The 21,106-nt window shown below is 37.3% G+C and overlaps 1 protein-coding gene across 2 annotated transcripts in view; it reads right to left on the bottom strand.

Moving 5' to 3' along the window:
- rgs3b (regulator of G protein signaling 3b) overlaps positions 1–20,387 on the bottom strand; it is a 43,378-nt gene extending 22,991 nt beyond the window's left edge. The window contains exons 1-10 of one of the 2 annotated variants that reach the window (XM_084413218.1): positions 20,262–20,387; positions 18,177–18,356; positions 17,634–17,800; positions 10,583–10,633; positions 9,530–9,588; positions 9,050–9,144; positions 8,653–8,721; positions 7,274–7,334; positions 6,005–6,095; positions 4,324–4,391 (exon numbers count right to left, since the gene is read on the bottom strand). In XM_084413218.1, coding sequence (XP_084269344.1) covers positions 4,324–4,391; positions 6,005–6,095; positions 7,274–7,334; positions 8,653–8,721; positions 9,050–9,144; positions 9,530–9,588; positions 10,583–10,633; positions 17,634–17,800; positions 18,177–18,356; positions 20,262–20,308 — 888 coding nt within the window. In that variant the 5' untranslated portion in view covers positions 20,309–20,387. Of the gene's footprint in view, positions 1–4,323; positions 4,392–6,004; positions 6,096–7,273; positions 7,335–8,652; positions 8,722–9,049; positions 9,145–9,529; positions 9,589–10,582; positions 10,634–13,572; positions 13,777–17,633; positions 17,801–18,176; positions 18,357–20,261 lie in introns of those variants that run through there. The other variant, XM_084413219.1, reaches the window with a different exon arrangement.
- Between the last annotated feature and the right edge of the window lie 719 nt (positions 20,388–21,106).

Here is a 21,106-nt window from a genome sequence, read left to right as displayed (position 1 = left end):
AAAGGAAACGACGGGGGGAGAAAACTGCCATGGCACTGACAAACAGCAGAGACAGAATATTTGGACAGTAGAAGTTCAAAATGTCAACAGAACCTGGAGCCAAACTAAATAGGAAATGTTGAAGGGGAGGGGGGGCGTCTCACATTTAACATGACATTGACCGCACAACAACAAAGAGGCTTGTTTAGGGAGGGAGAGAGAATAAAAAGAGAAAAAGTGATGACAGCTTTAGTACTTTCTCTGCCGTTCCTCTTTTCTCCTCTGGGTCGACGTGGTTGCCCTCGTTATAAGCCCCATTAATTGCTGTGATGAAATAATTATCCACATCAAACTCCACTGAAACAGTTTCCCTTTTCCACTGTTCCTGTTTGTTGGAACACTCACCTGTGTGATCAGTGTAATCAAAGTATTGGCAGTACTGAATGAAGACTAGCTCTTGTTATGAGAATAATCATGCATTACACCATAATCCAGTTTAAAATGATGAGCAGAAATGTTCTGTCCATCATTAAATGGAGTTTTAAGCAAAAGTTCAAGAGGGTGAGCAGATAACCTGATTTCATGAGGTAGTGTCCCAGTTTCCCAACAATTCACACACAAAAAAAGTAAATATGTCCTGGTTTAGGCTGTTAAGCTCACTAACTAAGTACCCTCAATGTTCCAGCTACCATCTTTGGTAGCTGTTTGTCCATTAAAATTGATTTGCTGATATCTTCATCTTCATAAAGTCAAGCAATTTATTTGGTTAATATTATATTATCAATGACATTTTTATGGTTTTATGATATTTATGGTTTCAGGATTTATGATTTTAATGCTAAATGTATTAAATGCCTTTAAATGTACATGTAGGCTAAATGTCAAAATGAACAAATAACTTATTTATTACAATAAAACATTATTATATTACATTATATTATATTGTATTGTATTATATTATACTATTACACGGCTCTGTGGAATACTTCATTCTGATTGGTCAATCACGCCATCCAGCGGTATGTTATTCCCCAATAACAACCGCTGAAAACAGATTACACTGGCTCATCCGGGTTACTGGAGTCAGCAGCGCTATACGCTTGCTAGGAACGTTTTTTCCATGTGGAAGTTTTGCGTTTGGTGAGCTAATAAATTATTAAAACTCAGTCAAATCAATATTTTGTGTAACGTTATTTAATTATGTCATCCAGTATTGTGGACTCGCTCTCTCTTGTTTCATACAAACGCAGCTGCTGCCATTTTGCGACGACTGACAATTGAACTTGCCGTGCTAGCAATTGCTCTCCGTGGAAGCTTTGCATTTAAAGAGCTAATAAAATATTTAGACTCAAATCAATATTTTGTGTCTAATTATTTACTTGCGTGGCAAGTAGCCATGTAATAAGTGGGATAATGTACATCCAGTCGGGGGCCTCATCACCCTGTCAGGGGTTTATTCTGAGATAACAACCGGCTGGATGTACATTACCCTTACTTATATCATATTATTATGGTTTCGTGACTTATAGATGTATAATAATTTTGTGCTAAACAATTTATAAATACATTCGTTATTATTTATTTTTATGTTTTTTGCATTTGGTTCATTCAAAAGAAGACTAAATAAAACAGGACAAAGGTGACTAAGAAGATGGTTGACAGTGTTATAATGCATCAACTAATCTATCAGGCACTTTTTTCTCATTTCAGTTAAATAAACATTTTACAATATCATTATTACAGCCAAGCATGGATGGCACCTCCAACAAAATCACAGAGACACCCTCCACCCCTCGACTTAAAAATCCGGTCACTCTATTCATCAAGTCCTGTCAATCACAGCACAAAGATACACAAGTGGCTGCTTACCTCACTCATGTGACTACTCATCCGGCATCCCTCCTAACCTCATCCTCACTTATATTTCTAATATTTCTACCATATATTGATTTCATTGATTAAGTTGTCCGTCCCGGCTGAGCTTGTGCATGAGCGTTTCCATTACGCACAGCAAACCAAATCTGTTGACCCTCATCATTCTCAAGGATCAACCCATATAAAATAATGGAAAGGTTTGAACTCTTACTACTACTTTAGCTGACGCTTTTATCCAAAGCCACTTACAGTGCCAATCTGGAGAAACCTGGGGTTAAGTGCCTTGCCCGGCGGTGAACGCTCATTGCGAAGTTCAAGCCTTTAACCAGCCCGGATCTTTAAACTTTAGGCTAAACCACCACACTCTGAACTCAAACATTTCAAAAATAAATAAAATTACGCAACGCATCTATCCGAGACCAAACATGCCATAACAGTTCAATACCAGTATCAATAACAATACAACCAAAGTAGAAAAACAAAAAAACAAACCTGTGGCAAGTTTCGTTCGATGCAGAGCCGGCATAACCCGTGGATTGTATGCATCGCTCACCGCATATATGTCCACCTACATCTACGGCGCTCTTTTCTGTGACTTAAATAAAAGTAAAGTCACACAGGTGATGCTGCTTCCCTTCGCTGTCGCTCTAGTGCGGCTATGCATGCCCACTCATGGGAACTGCTCTGAGCAGAAGAATGACAGGAAACCACCTTCCACCCCCCCAGTCAGTGGCCAGGCAGTATGTCTGCACTCGATAAGCCAACATGTTTCCTGAGTAGCTCTCAACAGTAGTGGCTGAACTCACTCTCTCTGCGCAGTGAGATGGAGCTCACTTAGATAGGCTTGATTTAGTGTAAACACAAACATGCATTATGAGCCAGAAACATTAAAGTGCGCACAATGTTTGTTTAATGAGAAGCTGGACAAGCATAGGCTGACAGACGTGGAGGACGTCCAACCCTTGCACAACACCTAGATTCACGAAAACAGTGTTGAAATTTCCGAAATGCATTATTCCGATATACACTCAAGCAGATTCTGTGCAAAACCAACACAATCATTTCACCAAATCACCATAATCCATAGTTTGTTTATCTCTTACATCACCCTATTACTGATGTTCCAGATAAAACCAGTTAACGCTAATAAGAAATCCCTGGAAGGTCAAAAGCGAAATCTGAAAAATGGATTTTCGGGAAGAGAGGAAGGAAGTGGAAGAATGATTAGCTGAATATTTGACCGGCCTCCACGTAAAAATGCAGGGAACCAGCAAGAGTGTCAGTGGAGCGGGAATCAAACAGGGATAAATCATAAACACTGTGCGGGATTGGGCTTCCTATTGCAGCCACTTTGTTGGCTTTTCCCGTTTCCCAGCTTTGTCTGAGGAGAACAGAGCAGCGGAGAATAGTCCTGGGAAAAGTTGCTCGCTGAAGTGGATGGGAGGGTTTAATGAGCAAGTATGTGTGTGTCGCACATATCCAAAAGTACATCCACACACCTCCTCATATTTCTACTGTCCGTCACATTAGAGCGCACCACAGAGAAACATGTATTCCCAAGCTGATGGAGTAACATTTCTGATGGCTAAAAAACTCTTCCGACTGCATGCAGCATCATTAGTTCTTTCAGTTGTTGTTAGCTTAGCATACAGTAAGTCTTCAATGATAGTTTCTAACACAAAGCTATTTACTCCAAACAAACCAGCAATAGCAGAGGAATTGTGTTTAAAAAACAGTATTGTTAACTAAACATAAAAAATAAAGCTTGAATATAATATATATATATATATAAATGATTTGAAATCTTGATAAAAAATAAGTTGAAGTAGAAGTGCTAAATTAATAAAACTAAAACTGAAATAATGTAAATACAAAAAAAAAAAAAAAACGAATTAAAATGGCAAATGCACATAAACAAAACTACTAAAACATAAACTAAAATTAAAACACATTTCAAAGCCCTGTGCAAATCTAAACTCATCAGCTGGTTGGTTTCGAGGCACTAAAGAATCTTGATAATGCCGGGGGAACTGTAATAAAACTGTAAAACTGAAAACTGTAATATATTCATAAAATTTCAAATTTCTGTCTACTTAAGAATATTTATGAAACATTACCTGTCAGGATCTACAATATTTTCAAATATTTTTCAACCTTTTTTTCATACAAACTACACAACATTTAAAATTCCATAAAATTCCAACAATATAAAATGTAAGAATCCATAAATCCTGAATGACATCCTACACTGTAAAAAGTGGGGGAAAAATATTTCTATCTGATCGGAGAATTAAAATTAAGTAACACTGGCTTTATTTAATACAAATATTTTGTCTTTAACAATACAAATAAATTAATTTAGATGTTACATCACATAAAGCAAATTTTAAGTTAAAATGCAAGCCTACAAAAAATAAACATTTGAAATTAAATAAAAAATTCTAACGTTATTTTATGAATTACACTTACTGTAAATGACTGCATGTTCTCTGGACTTGTGGTCTTGGGTCCAGCTTCATAGTTGGATGCAGCAGATTCTGAAAGATACACAAGAGAGTCCCACGAGTCCCAACCAGACAGACTGCTCTTTGAGTACATCTTAGCCCTGGGTAGAAATCTCTCTACTCCAGAACTCGTTCAGAAAGAGGACAGCAGAATCCGGTCAACACTATCTGCAGGCTTCAGCTGAAAGTGAGTGTGTCTACACCATGAGAGATGAACTCAACCTGAATCCCTTTGACACAGAGCCGACTGCCCCAGAACAGAGAGAGAGAGAAAGAAATCTACTACCCTAAAAGCGTTACCCCCACCCCGACATCCAGCGACAGGCTCCCCCACTTTGTTACCATAGAGATTACGCTCCCAGGAAGCAATGTCTTTTTAAACATTCTTCATGGAAACAGCATTCAAGAGGGACACAATACAGCTGGCTCTCTCTATTAAAGTCAGCCCAGTGCCTTGACTCAAGCCCCCCTTCTCTCTCTCTCTCTCTCTCTCTCTCTCTTTCTCTCTCTCTGTCTTGATCTCTCTCCTCCTACACCTCTCTCTCTCTCTAATCAAACTTAATCTCGTCTGAATATCTCTGACGGCACACGAGTCACTCTGTCCCAGGAGCAAAATCGCTCATTTTGTAAGCAATAATCAAGATGATCTCTTACAGGCGATGGGACAAAAAAATGCCTTTGCATTAAATATTACATGTTTTTTTTAATCGCAAAGTTCCCTAGGAGCATCAGTGGGAGGGAGAGAAGATCCCTAAAGTGGATTTAAACTAACTTAGACACACTATGACGTTTTAGCCTTTTATTTCTCATCTAATTCCAGTGGCTCATCACAGTGCACAGTGTGTCAGCCCAACTGGCCCTCAGCTCTTTGTTACGGCTCTCTGCGGGGATGCTGTACGTTTCAACACCGAGCCCTCTATATCCCTCCTAGAAGTGCAGGCAATTCTTGTTCATTTAACATAGCGTTTGGTGAGAAGTAAAACAAGCAAATTCCATTTAGACTCAGGGATTAGAATACAAAAGTACCTTTCGCTGCAAGGAGCTTGTTTGGTTGTAGCTATGTCAAGAATAAACATGTCCTCCTCATATTTCTACTGTCAGTCACATTAGTGTGCAGAGCAGCTTTTATTCCCAAGCTGATGGAGTCACATCTCTGATATGGCTGAAAAACTCCTTTGACTACATGCAGCAACAGCGACTTTAGCCGTTACAGCTGTTAGCTTAGCGTAAATCTTTCAAAATACTTTCTAACGCTACAGCCAGGCCTCTGTTATCGTCTGATCTGCTGTTGTTTGAACTTAAAAATTATTGCCTGGACAACAAACTAAAATTAAAACACATTTCAAAGCCCTGTGCAAATCTAAACTCATCAATTGGTTGGTTTAAAGGGACTAAAGAATCTTGATAATAAATATAATTTTAAATTCCATGTAGACTTGTAGGGATTTGGATACAAAACTAACTTTCGCTGCAAAAAGCTTGTTTGGTTGAAGCAAGAACATCTGTTATCATCTGATTTGCTGTTGCTGAGGAAAAACTGTCATGTGGAATTTGTCCGTCGTCATTGCTAAAGGCTATCAGAGAGTGGCTATGATCCAGATGCAAAAAAAAACAGAAAAAGAGAGAGAAACGGCATTTAATCTCACCAGCGGTCGGTCTGATGCGACGTGAGGCCACTTTCAGATGTTTGCTCCTGCCCAGCTCCTCTCCCAGGAGATAATACCATCCTCTGATCTCCTGTCAGCAAAAAATGTGAAAAATACAATTACACATAGAAAGCCATGGGAAGAAGATGCTCTTTCCTTCGCCAGGTTTCACATTTGTAATATCTGTTGACTTGTAAATGCATCCCTCATAGGGACAGTATTAAAATGAGGGCCTGTGGTTTGTCGTGTGTCTGTGTGTAGGTTTTTGAGACCTTTTTAGCTGTAAACAGCTGATGCCCATTTTACTCTACCGCTCAGCCAGATGGCATTGTGTTATGTAAAACATCCATCGGGCTTGATCTAATTTTTCCTAAAATATCACCCTCTGAGAAAGGATTTACTGTCTTAACACATGAGTATAAAACTCTTGAATTTGACAACGGGACATAATGTAAAGGAACAGGGATCTCAGATGGGATATCTCTTGTTTTATCGTGCAGGCGAGCATGCAGAATAAAGTCACTATGCCAGCATGTTTGCGGTATGTTGCTTTTGGTAATTGTAGGTCATTTTTCAAGCCTCAATGAACAGTCCCGTCGCCGCTTCCCCCACTGTGTAATTAGATGATGGTGTGGTGGAAATGCTTTGACAAGAGGAGAATGAAATGAAGAGGAACATTTCGTTAGATAAATATAAAATTATATCTTTCTTAAAGAAAGTCAAACCTAAGTGGTGTTACAATGAAAGAACATTTTGGTTTTTATATATTCTGTATTAATTAGGTCAAAAGAGACAGTAAAGACATTTATAATGTTACAAAATGAAATATATTAAATCATTTTAAATTGAAATAAAAAAAATACTTTTTAAGGGTTTATACATAGGCCTTTGTACTTTTACCTACATAAAATATACAATGTGTTTATGTATATATGCCTTTTTTTGGTTTCATTGTTTATTTTATTAATGTATGAGTGGTGGGAGAAAAAACAAACACACACACACAAAGAAAAACCAATTACCATTGCACTACTTTAAATTGTAGCCTATGTAACCTCTTAAAGCATGAATCAATGTTCTGTCATATTGGTAAAAATAAAAATCCAAATGATTTTCAAAGCACTAGACTGGGTTAACAACAGGATATTCCCCTAACAATGGATTGGAGCAAACGCACACCTTTTGGAGGTGCAGGTTAGAGAAGAAAACTTCATAAAGGCAAAAAAGTGAGTGTGCAGTTCCATTTTGCTTTTACAACAGGATATTTACCTTAGTTGAGGTGATGAGGGAGTGGACACCAAAACTCATACAGCCCAGGAAGTCACTGCGCCTGTGGGCAAAATCAAACACTCTAAAACACAACAACAGGCGTGAATTTTTGAACTCCTGATAATGTCATGATGATATTCATCCAGTTAACCCTACTTAGATCAAGTTCACTGCCCTGTGACACCGCTGGTGTAGAAAAACCAACCAATAACATATTGATTTTGTACTGAGTGAATGTGTTTTTTGCAGCATGAAGATAAAATACATACAGGAATAATTGTACTTATGGTACACATTTAGAGATGCACCGATTGATCGGCTGGTGACCGGAATTGGCCGATTTTCACGTGATCGGCCGTGACCGGCGACCGGCCGATCAGTCTGACAAATGCCGATTTTATGCTGGTCAAATGCACTCGGGCGCCGCATGATTAACATCGCGCAACATCAGCATCACACGTGCACACGGAACACACATGTAGGAAACCTCGTGAATTACGTCCGTTCAGACCGCAAGCGCGTATTTTTTTTCGGCGTGCATGTTAATCAATGAGTGCATTCACAACGGGAGCAGGAGCAGCGCGTGAGCGTCGCGAGCAGTGAAGCGCGTGTTTCGGCGCCGAGTCTATTTGCTGCACTGCTCACGCTCAATTAAAGGGAAAGCACACTTTTGATGGACAAAATAGCCTAAATAGGGTTTCACAAAAAAGTGCCCAAAATGCACAGAATTTGCGTGTTTTAACAAGAACTGGAGTAGGCTATGTCAGAAAAGAAAACGAAGACTAATATTTATAGAAAATGTACCCATTTAAACTTGTTTTATTATTCAGTTTGTACAAGTGATTGCAATAGGCCTGTGTGTGTGTGCTTTGAGAAATATCTTTATACTGCAAGGCTATATTTATTTGATTTTTATTTATATATTATTTTATTGCCATTCCCTGTTTTCATACAGACGTTTAGTTTGCATATATAAAAGCATATATATAAAAAAAATGATTGGATATTGAATGTGAAAAGGAAATGGTTCTTCCATAACACTGCACTTTAGATGTGTGTGAATTACCCACACCTGGAGTAATTTATATAGTTCTATTTTATAGCGTTTATCTATTCAAAAAAATATGTACTATGCAAATTGTAAAATGTTCTATTACAGAAAAGATATAAAATAAATATTTGTGTGTGCTGTAAAGTGGTTAGAAAAAATTAAATCGGAATCCACTAAAATCGGTATCGGCAGGTCAAACTTAATGAAAAATCGGAAATCGGAATCGGCCCAGAAAATTGTAATCGGTGCATCTCTAATAACTAGCCTTTATCTACAACTGTATTAATGTAGAAAATCAACATGTGAGTGAAAAAGGGTAAGGTCCTACCTGGAAGTTCGATTGCGATTCCACACTGTTAACAACAACCTCTTCTTCTGATCGTCTTCATCCACATCTCTGCAACATAAATGCGACACTTCAAAAGCTCATTCATCAATGTCCAGCTTCATCCAAAAACACAATGGCCTTCTCCTCCAAAGACTTGAAAAAGACAGCCTTTCTTTCAGCTAACAAGAGAGAGCCAGGAGACCCAGCCCTAAAGTCTCTGTTGAAAAGACTGATTGAGATAGAGGCTGTCAGACAAGGTGTTAGAGAGCCCGTGAGGCTTAGCATAAATTATTCTACTATAAGATAACAAGACACTCTTCCACTTCCTCTTTTTAAAACACAATATTACAAGTACTCTGTCGGTAGTGAACAATAAACCTCTAAAAGAATCACTCACAACATAAACGTCTCATTAAAAACAGGACTCTTGCAGTCTAGAACAGTCCTGGTCTTCCATCGCTTGCTGTGGTCCACATCTGGAGCAATGCAAATCTGGAATAAATAATCTATTAAGTGCACTAGTTTAACATTGCTTGCGGATATATTCACCATTTTAAGAGGGAAAATCAATCAACACTTGAATCAGGAATTGAGTGGACAGCTGCCAACACAACTGATGCTTTCTCATGCCTGAAACCTGTTCAGGCTGACATGAAAACGGGTTCATTTCAAGGGCAGACATCCACAGAGGATTATGCGACAAATAATGACAAAAATAATAACACATCATCACCAACAGTGAACGGGAAAGTTACTGCTGTCTCTCTGCTGAGAGAAAAATAGGTTTGACTTATTTTATGAGGCTCGCAGTCACATGACCTCATGTGTCAAAATACGGCCTGCACAAAACCCAGGTTGCATATGTCAAAATGCCCACCTTTACATATGAGTCACATGGTCTGTACTCTCTTCCCATGAGTCCTCTGGCCTCTAAAACTTTAAAGAAAAAAAACATGATAGCATGAATAAAAAATGCTGTAATTGAATTGAAATGCAGTAAAATGAGTAATTAAATTATCATTTAATTAATTATGAACAGTGTTGTGGGTAATGCAATACAATAATTCGAGTTATGTAATCAGATTACTTTTTCAAGTAGCTAGTAAAGTAACGCATTACTTTTAAATTTACAAGAAAATATCTGAGTTATTTTTTCAAATATGTAATGCAAGTTACTTTGTTCTCCCATTTATTGACTGACACCTTTCCTGTCCACAAGTTGAGAGAAATCAGGAGTAAGGTGCATAGCCTTTGTGTGTGCTGTCTAAATGTGGTTATTGTAGTTCTAGACTAATTTGAGTATTTGAGCATGCATTTACTCATCTCTCTTGCACAAAAACAGATTGAGTATTCCTCAAAATGAATAAAAACAGTGAAATGCAAACTTTGGATATTACATAAACCTGCAATAATTCAAATTAATTAAAAATAATAATTAAAAATAATAAACACAAAATATACTTTATGTATTTAATCTCACTTTATTAATCAGCGTCTTTACTGCTGACCTTCAATGATCCAATTCAACCATACTAATAAGTAAAAATCTACAGTATAGACATGAATTTAATTTCCTTTAGCCTGAGGCTTATTCATTTCACTTTTGGTGTGAAAGGGCCTTTTTTGTTATGAAAAAAACGAACAAGCAAGCCTAGCCCAGATGAGAAAAAGTAACGTAAAAGTAACATAACGCAATTCTTTCCATAAAAAGTAACTAAGTATGCAATTAGTTACTTTTTAGGGAGTAACACAATATTGTAATGCATTACTTTAAAAAGTAACTTTCCCCAACACTGTTTATGAATGTATGAAAGAAAGTTTCCTGTATTAAATAATTGCAAGCACAACCACATGTTGATCTTATTTTAATCAAACAAACTGTTAACCTTCAAAAGTACAAAGTACAAAATCTGTTCACAATGATGCTTACTTTGAACATAGAGCCACCCACTTCCCGGAGTAACTGTCAGTTTGAGTTGACCTGTGGTCAATGGGGAAAAAAATTATACACAGACACAGCATAATACAACTAATAATAATGACTTTTTGACTTTTTTTAAATGAGCTATAAATCAATAAATAAATAACCGTTCAAAAATTTGGGGTCAGTAAATGTTATGCTCACCTTTATTTTTACACCTTTAAAGGCTGCCTTTATTTTATTACAAAACAGTAAAAGCATTGTGAAATATTATTACAATATAAACGTATAGGTTACTAATTTAACCCCTGTTCCCTGAAGGAGGGAACTGAGATGTTTTGTCAGAAGTGAACTGATGAATTGGGATCTCGATTGAGAGCCCTGAGAGCTGACTAATTCCCCCACAACTGCTGGAGCGGAGAAAGGACAGGGCTTTAACGCAGAGAGAGTCGATCACTGCTGTTCCTTCTTACCCAAACAGTAAGACAATGGGAAAGCATGGCTATTCTAACCAGAAGGGGACACTACGGAGACCACATCCTGCCCGTAGGGAGGTAACATGTGGAGTTACACATATGGACTGACCGTTAGGGCAGTGCTACATATGGAAGGTCTCTGTGGTAGATCCAGCCTAGCTTAGGTGAAGTCAATAGCAGCAGAGACAGCGGAGCGGGCTCTGCCAAGGGAAAGGCACAGGCTCACCGACAGGGAAGCAGTACCGTGGAAGAATACACATGTGGGATCACCCGTAGGGGAATTATAACACATGAGCTTTTCTGACCTATTCTAGGGCTTGACCTTCTGGGCATACACATGAGTGCTAGACCTAATGTCGGACTCCTCCACCACGTCTGAGTGCCAAGGGTGCTGTAGGAACTCCATCCAGGGTTCGCCAGGTGGGGAACTCACCTGTGGAGCAGATAAGCGCACGTATTCCATCCTAGGAGGGGAGCGGCGCTGCAAACGAGGCACCAAGCGGGTCCTCCCAATTACTAGCTATTCGTAGCCAGTACACAGGCTCTACACGGAGATTATAAAACCTTGCAAACGTGTTAGGTGTCCCCCAGCCCACAGCTCTACACATGTCTGTCAGTGAGGAGCCGTGCACCAATGCCCAGGAAAAGGCAACACTCCGAGTGGAGTGAGCACCCCAGCCGGTTGTTGAGACAACAACATGCCTGGACACTTGCTTGAGAGGAACTCCTGCCCATAGAAAAGCAACGTCTGACCATGGGCTGAAGGTCTGGCGACAGGCTGGTGTGATTGCCACCCTGTGTGTGCTGCATTACCATGCCCATCTCAGGACTCAGCCGTGTAGCCAGTGCTGAAGCGGTCTCATAAGAAGCAACTTGAGCGGCATGATTGTGGCTGCGGATGCCAGATATGCCCCAGGAGTCTCTGAAACAATTTCAGTGGAACCGCCATCCTGCCCGTGAATGAATTTAGGCAGTTTAGCACTAACTGAGCACACTTGTTCATTAGTTGAGATTGCGAACACTGTGTTCCCTCAGAGGACCTCCACAACCTTTGTGAAGACACAAGGCGACAGGGACATTCAGGGAGAATCGAGACATGAAAGTACGTGTCTTCCAGGTCGATTGATGCAAACCAATCTTGGGGACGAAGCCACGCCTGAGCGCTTGCTTCTTCTTTTTTTACCACAGGGTAAAGTGCTTTGGCCTGGGTGACTTGCAGGGTGGCCATCACATGCAGGCGGCCTGTCCAGCAGCACATGCAGAGATAGCTCTTTTAGAAGCGACCATCACTGGCGCTCCGTCACACCAACACTCTCTGAAGAGCTTCTTCCTGGTTCGTTGTACACACTCGAACAATGATTGCTGTTCTTCAGCAATCTTCAAAAGCTTGAATGGGTGAGTTCAGCATGCTTCCATTCAAACCCGCTTTGTGGGGTGTGGTTTGCGATGCAAATATCACTTGCCAATGTCCATTGGCATGTTTTGTTTACACTCGAAGGTGATTGGGCTTTCAGGCGAGATCCCAATTCATCAGTTCACTTCTGACAAACGTCGAAAGTGACTGACTGATAGGGAACATCTGTTATCTATTTTAAAATATTTTTGGTAACAATTTACAATAAGGTTTCATTTGTTAACATTAGTTAACTACATTAGTTAGCATGGGTTAAGAATGAACAATACTCCTAGAGCATTTATTAATCTTAGTTAATGTTAAAGGGAATAATTTTTTCAGAGACTTTTCCAGGACAGGACAGTTTTAATAATTCAAGGTTTTCCATGACTGTGGATACATGGGAAATAACTTTTAAATTCACTGTAGTCTTTTTCATAAAAGCATCCACGCATGTGGACCAGAAAACCTGTCACGAATTTACAGGTGTAATGGCAAGTCCAAATTAGTAGAGCATACCACATGAGTCAAAAATCCTGACACAGCAGCTAGTGTTACGTTTCTGTTTAACTAATATGTTCACTGACACACATATTTCCTCCAGACCTGCAGCAAAGCCTGGCCATCAGATCATTTTCTGCCACAACACTGTGTCATGTGCAGTCAAACAAAACTAAGTCTTTATCAGCTAGATCAATGGTTCTCACACTGTGATCCGTGGACCATTGGGGATCCGTGAAAGACTTAAAGTGGTCCACAAATTGACTGAATGATTATATTTAAAAAAATATTAAAGTAGAAAACAGTTATTTTAAATTGTAATAATATTTCACAATATTACTGTTTTTACTGTATTTTTTATCATATAAATTCAAATTTGGTGAATTTATTATTTTTAAAAACATTTAAAAAAACTTACCAACACCGAACTTTTGAGCTAACATTTGGCTCATTCCATTTCATTTGCACAAGCAGTATGAAAAAAATATGAATCTTTAAAAGTGAGGCAATTTCAGATGGGTATAAACTTGTGCAATATTTAAAACTGAAGGTAACTCTTTACGCATTTTTGAAATGTTATTTAAGCTTCTGACAATATCCACACACACAGCAGCTCAATAAAGACTCACCATGAGTTTGTAAAAGAAAAGATGATCTCTGCCACTGTCTTAAACAGTTCAGTCTCACTTTCTGTGCCTTCTGACAGTCCATGTTATAGTACAACCAGTTTGACCGATTTTAAAAATGTCCCAAATTGCATGCATCACACATGAATTGTCAGAAATCTAGTAAATTAATTCAGATGTGATGCCTAACAGCTATTCAAGAGCTTAACTGCCACTATGCATATGTTGCCACTGGAGGATAAAGAACAGCAGGAGAAAACAAGCATAAATTTCAACCGCCTTTCATTTTGAATAGCTGATAAGACAGGACGAGCTATGATTGGTCAGAGAGCAGCATAGAGTCTAGACCATGTGAAAGGGGGTGTGTGGAGGGAGGAAGGGAAAGTCCACCTGCTGTCCTATAAACAAAACCTTTGACTGGGGTTGCCCTTTGTGCTGATCTGAGATCAGTTGCATCATGGTTTCTCTTAATATATATATATTTGGAACAACAACAACAAAAAAAAGTAAAAACAGTACACAAACTCTTAGATCTACTGAGCAATGAGCTCACCATGGACTTTGACTCAAAAAAACATAGACAAAACATTAAATCAATATGAGATAGGTGTCATCGTCAAATGCTCTTTATATAACTCCAGCTATAAAATACAAATGTGTCTTTTTCTTTTTTAATAGAAAAATCACACTCTAGGAAAAAAATCTGAAATACATGATTGTTCTTGAAAAAACAATAAAAGCAGTATTAAGGTGAAGCCTTTGTTCTTGTCTGTTAAAGGACTTTAATCTTTGTGAGTCATTCATTGACACAACAGGAAATCAAACAGTCAGAGCTTCATTAATTCCTGGATGAAACTACCTTTCTCCAAAGGTTAAATCTTTATTTCACAAGTTTTACTGTAGAACACAAGGGAAATAAGAATAGCGACTTGGTGCTAGTTGTGTAATCATGCTGACCAACTCCCTGATGTAGCCATCATCTGGCTGTGAATAGTAAAAATCCCTCTGCAAGAGCAAAACCATGTTGACTGCATAAAGCATGGTGTTAAGCTTTGTTCCCTGGTCTCCTTGCATGGGAGAGCCATGGAAAATGCATGCAACTCAACATCGACACAGACAAAAAATAACAATAAACAGATGGCGCAGACCAAGCAGGATTTTTAGTCAAATGAATTTAGCCATTATCTCATTCCAAATAAATTAATTTAAAACAAATCTTGTAATCTGTGAGGGATGGTTAAATGTATTAATTTTTTATGTATATGTATATATATATATATATATATACATACATACATACATACATACATATATATATATATATATATATATGTGTGTGTGTGTGTTTTTAAAACAAGTCTTGTCATTCCTCACAAACTACATTTCCCATAACTCACTGCCCGGACTCATCATCCCTGATTGCATCCACCTGTGTCTCATTACCTTGTCAGTCTCAGCCTACACTTAAACCATGTACACTCATTCATTCTCTGCGAAGTCTTGTATGTTGGCTGCATTTCTGAGCATTTCTCTGGTTCCATGTGTTTTGGTTTTTGGACTCTGCCTGCCTTTGGATTACCTGTTTGCCTTGTTCCCAACCTTGTGTGTTTTGTTGGTTTGGACTGCCTACCTGTGTTTTGACCTGTTGCCTGTACATTGGATTACGTCTGGATTGCCCCATTATTAAAAGCTGCATTTGGATCTCAACCTTGTCTCAGAGCAGTTCATAACAATTTGATTAAAAAAAAAAAAAACAGTAATATTGTGAAATATTATTACAATTTAAAACAGCTGATTTCTATGTGTATATGGTAAAGTGTAATTTATTCCTGTGATCAAAGCTAAATTTTCAGCATCATTACTCAAGTTCTTTTTTTTTTTTTTATCAAATATGCATCCTTGGTGAGAGGAAGAGACTTTTAAAAAACATAAAAAAATATTACCGATCCAAATCTTTTGTCTTTGTCTTTGTCCTTTTAACAGTTTTAACTGCTAGTCGGTGCATTTGTAAGTTATGTCTTATAAGGTGTTGTTTAAAGTAAAAACAACATCCTTGTTTACATCCTTGTTTCAGTCCCTTTCAACACAAAATTATTTGCTACTCATAAAGACAGCCTTTGCAGCCATCTAATGGCGCAACAATGTAACTTTCACTGAAGTCAAAATCACAATCACTAACAGACCCTTCCACAATACCAAATACGGCATGTTATTTAAATAAAATATTATTACTTCTTGTAAGTGTACTGTTTCAATACTACTTGGGACTAAATTGGCCCACTTTTTAGAGCATAAAAGTATACTTTTAAGTATACTTTAAATGTAACAGTAGTACATTTTGAGTACACAAGTTTTTCGTTTGTACTGCAACTATACTACAAGTGAACGTATGGGAATATAGACAGTTTACTAGTCTAAATAAATAAAGCACATTTTCTTAGTATATGAAAGTACACTTCCATGAAAACATGGATAGCTGGAAAATTCAGTCAATGGTGGGGAAAGAGTAGATTTGAAGTAAATTCCTTTGTACACTACCAGTGGACTAGCCTTCAGATACTTAGAATTAGGAACATATCTGTTTTCTTTATAAATCAATATTTTCAAACAATGTAGGTTTATAAGACAGTTCGTAAAACTGTGAAAAAAGTATTTAATAGGCTACTCAATTAAAAGAGTCAACACAGCTACAAGCCAATTATACTTACAGTATTATCTCGATCAAAAGATTGAGTACAAGTAGTCCAAATATACTAAGACTTTTCTGTCAGTATAAGTCAAGTATAATTAAGTGCAATTTTAAGTATATTTCGGAGAAGTACATAAAAAGTAGACTCAAAGTATACTTATTTTTCGTTTTGAAAGTTTTGAAAGAAGTATACTAATAGCACACTTGAATAAACTTATTTTTCGAAGGGCTCACATCTCCAAAAACGTCTAAACAAATTGTCAAATAGGCGCTATATTTATATATCACACATATATAAGTCACATATTTGAGGTCTAAATAACTACATTCTCATAAACTCTTAAAACTACATTCCTTGACACAATAACACTAGAATTTGTAAAATTATGGTGGTTTGCTCATCCTTCATGACACTCGCTGTGAAAATGTTGCAAGCGGAGTGATACAAACGGTGAAACGGTTCCCATGGTAATACTGGTAGAATATCGCTTGGCTGGAAAAGGCTCTTAGCCAATCAGATTCAAAAACCTGAATGAACTGTTGTATTTATTTATTTAATCAAAACTACAGTAAAAAACAGAGTTAATGTGAGATATAATTACAATTTAAAGTAGCTGGTTTCTATTTTAATATATTGTAAATAATTTATTCTTGTGATGGCAAAGATGAATTTTTCAGCACCAGTCTTCAGTGTCACATGATCCTTCAGAAATCATTCTAATATGCTAATTTGGTGCTCAAGAAATATTTCTTACGATTTTTAACGTTGAAAACAGTTGTGCTGCTTAATACTTCTGTGGAAAGCGTGATGCATTTATATTTCAGGATTCTTTTATAAATAAAAAAGTTCAAAATAACAGCATTTATTTGAAATAGAAATCTTTTGTAACATTATAAAGATCTTTACTGTTACTTTTAATCAATTTAATGCATCCTTTCTGAATAAATGTATTAATTTATTTCAAATTTTAAAAGTCTGTGGACAGATATACAACATATAAGATTTGATTCAAAAAATGTTATACTTTTTAAAACGATTTCGTAGTATATTAATAATCTGTTTTTGAAAAAGCAAATCATGTTTATTGAAGCCAATAATTAAAGTTATTATACAATTTTACAGTCTGGATGGGGGTCCCTGAGTCTTGTAAAGATTGAATACCCCATGAATTATTTCTTTGTGCAGAAGGAAACTGTTTCTTCAAAGAAAGATTGGCTTGGTCTTCGCATTTCAATACTGCCATCTAGTGGCACACGGTGCACAATGTCAGTGAATGTTTAATTATCCTCGCATCTCCATCAGAATGGTCTGGAAACAACTAAGCTAAATTCTGGATGAGTTAGTTAATATGTAATGAGATAAATAATCACTTACCATTTCCTTGAAAACCAGACGGGTGAATTTTCCTCCTCCTTTTGCGAGCAGGTTCTGTATTGTTCTTTACAGCAGTTTTGACCACTGAAGCCACTTTAACTTGAGCTGATGAACTTTGGCTAACAGCTTTCCCCAAGTTCCTCTCAGCAGGCCTTCCAGCATTGAGACTGCAAGGAATTGCAGGATGAAACAACAATTTGAAGAAACTGAGAAAAACTCCATCAGCATCAAATGTGACACACTTTACATGAATAGGTGTATGAGCTCAACTGTAGTCTGCAATATTCATGCTATTTGCTTTAGGCTATATATTTAATATTACTTTGTGACTGTTAATATAGTTAAATTATTAATAATTGCTAACGTGAATAATAACCAGGCATCATGCATTATTCCACTGGGTTGATGTAACAGCTAATCAGTTAGACGATGGGCAAGGTTAAACTTTTTTTTTTTTTTTTTATGGTCACGCTGCATTAAACAAAAACATTCCATCCATGTGCATTTTATGTGTTTATGTCACAAGACACAGAGGTTCTTTACTTTTCCTGCTGGCTTGCAGCCAATGGCCTTTTGTCCCTGACAGATTTGATGTGTCGCACTGAAGATCTCCTCTCTCTGCTGTTTGTGTGCCTGGTTCCTTCTCTGCACGGCTTCTTTGTTGACGGTCCCTTGGGAAGCAATGGATCCTGTAGCCCGATGGATTCCCTGTGAAGTCTCTTCCTATAGGCACAGCCAGAGGAGTTATATGTTTAGCGCACTCACCTTTGACATGAATTCTAATGACAGAGTGATAGACAAGCGAACCCGGCAGGAGGCTCTCAAATGATCTTAATCCACTCAAAAAAGATGATTAACTCCAATAATGAAGAAATCCCAACAATCATGCAAGAGCTGCCAGAGCTAAACTGACATAAATGTCACACCATTTTAACATTCACTTGATGTATAAAGCTGGTGTAGTTATTTGACTGGTCTTACGCTTGATGTTAATTTGTTAATGATTTAATAACATTTTAGAAATGTAGCCTATACAAAGAGTGTGAATGATTAAGTTTAATTAAGGTTTTCTAGACATGCTGAAGGGAATATCTTTTGACAGCCCAGCAGGATATCAGGTGCTTGCAGCAGTGGGAGGTCAGAGGTCACGGTTCACCACCCAAAACTGAGTTGAACGCAATTTAGATTAAATTGAAGTTGCTTTTTACTATTTAAACAAATTTTACTACTAATACATTTATATTCTAATACGTTTTATAACTGGAAATTCAAATTGTGTATACAGTAAATATCAAATTGGATATATTTTCTTAACCAGTGGCGCCAAAAAATACATTTAGGCCACACTAACAAATGTATGAATGTCATTGCATCAGATAAAATATCAAAGCAAGTGGCATTTATTTGAGGAAAAGTCTGCACACGTTCACTTTTAAAGCAAACCATTTCACAAAAAGAATTTGTGTATAGTGTATAGTACAGTATAGTGTTATACACTGATATTAATAAATGTTAAAGGATCATGTTCATTATGAACTACACCTGTGGTTACTCTGCTAGGCCACCAAAATCACTGCATGTGAGTTAATGATGTGAGATTATTTGTTATATAATAACTGCAAAAATGGTTCATAAAAAGTTTTTCCATCATGTACAGATTCCACTTGGTTGATATCTTGACTAGAATAGACTGAACTGGTGGGAAGTGTAAAGACATGCACAAGACAGTATGTAAATGTGCATTATGCTTCTCAAGAATGCATTAATGCATCCAAAAGTACAATACAATCCATTATAAACTAACGACATAATATGCATGATACAACTTGGACAGACAGACAGACAGACAGACAGACAGACAGACAGACAGACAGACAGACAGATAGATAGACAGATAGATAGATAGATAGATAGATAGATAGATAGATAGATAGATAGATAGATTATACCTCTCTTATTATTTCTGCCATAGAAAGATGTGGTAAAAGTAGTACGAGTAGTAGCCTATCCTAATATGCGGTTGCGAATTCAGCAATAGACTAATCCTAAAATGCTATGAATGATTATCCTGATATGTAAACATGGACCATACAGTATTGCCTAAAGCAGTGACATTCATACAATTTTACTTTTTGGTGCCACTATATATTATTTTGTTAATAAACAGCAGTCAGCTGTTAGCAGTCAGTCAGGAAAGAACTTCACAGCTTCATCGTGTGTGTAATCATGAACTTGCAGCTTGAGCGCTTCAGTGATCATAGACGAGCGGGTGAACCTCAACTCCCCCACAGTTCCTCACAATGTGCAGTGTAAAAGCACTATTGTGGTGCTTGAGATTACTTGAGATTAAAAGAAACTTTAATTTTTTTCTTTTTTTTTACTTAGTCTGAGGAAACTGCCAGTATTTCAAGCTGCAAAATTAAGAAATAAAATTATTTCCATGTACGGTCATTGCTAAGAAATAAATCTTAAACATGCACACATTTACACTCCCACCAATTTATATTACACCGCATACGTATAGGAATATGTAAACTCAGTTAACGTTAACTGTATATTTTGGGGTATAAAGTAGGCGTTTCCAAACGGACCCGAACATATTCCAAGGCCGAATGTCATTACACTTACCTTTCTCTGATGTCCATATATTGCGAGTGACGTCTGCTATAATCCATCTTCTCTATAAACACAATAAACACAAATATAACCACAAATTCTCAGCTATTATGTTTATTTTAGCAGCTCGGAGTGGGACATTCAAACTGCAGAAACTCCCCCCATCCCGCTCTGAAGAGGAAGTGTGTTTGCTGCCTTACACACGCGCTGTATGGATGTCTCCACCAATCCGAGAGCTGCATTTGAAACACACGAAGTTTGACCAAATTTTCAGAAATACGTATTACTCAAAGGACTGCAAAAGTATTTGCCCTGAGGAAGTAACTGTTCTGTTTACCGTAGTTTTACTTATTCTTTATATGATTTTTGCTTGTTGTTTCCTGTTATCCAACCTTCCCAGTAAAAAAAAACAAAAAAAACATGTTCTAAGAACGTTTTGCTAACGTTAAGTTATGAAAAGTTTTTTTCTTTTCTTTTTTCTGAATGTTCTCTGAACGTTTATAAATGATGATTTTGTGCTAATGTTTTGAGAAATTATTATAGAGCAGATAACTTTGAACAAACATTTTATTAACGTTAATAGAGGGACGTTTGTTTGTTATTTCTGCCAAAGTTCATGAGAACGTTAGCTGTGTATATCGTTTTTTTTACTTACAGATTATCTTTCCCATAATCAGTTTAAATGTGTTCCTAGTGTATATAAACACTTATATACCACAGGATAACTGTTTCTTGACTTCCTTTACTAACATACAGGGTTATATTTTTCAAGTGAGGCACAGTAGTGTCATAGCCTACCACTGAAGACATTATAGTTGCCAAGGTGTCCGGAAAGAATTTAAGTTTTTTTCACCCTC

The sequence above is a fragment of the Rutilus rutilus genome, assembly GCF_951802725.1.
Source record: "Rutilus rutilus genome assembly, chromosome: 7".
Taxonomy (NCBI): Eukaryota; Metazoa; Chordata; class Actinopteri; order Cypriniformes; family Leuciscidae; genus Rutilus; species Rutilus rutilus.
The sequence above is the reverse complement of the archived record's forward strand: the minus strand, read 5'-3'. Positions and strand labels throughout refer to the sequence as shown.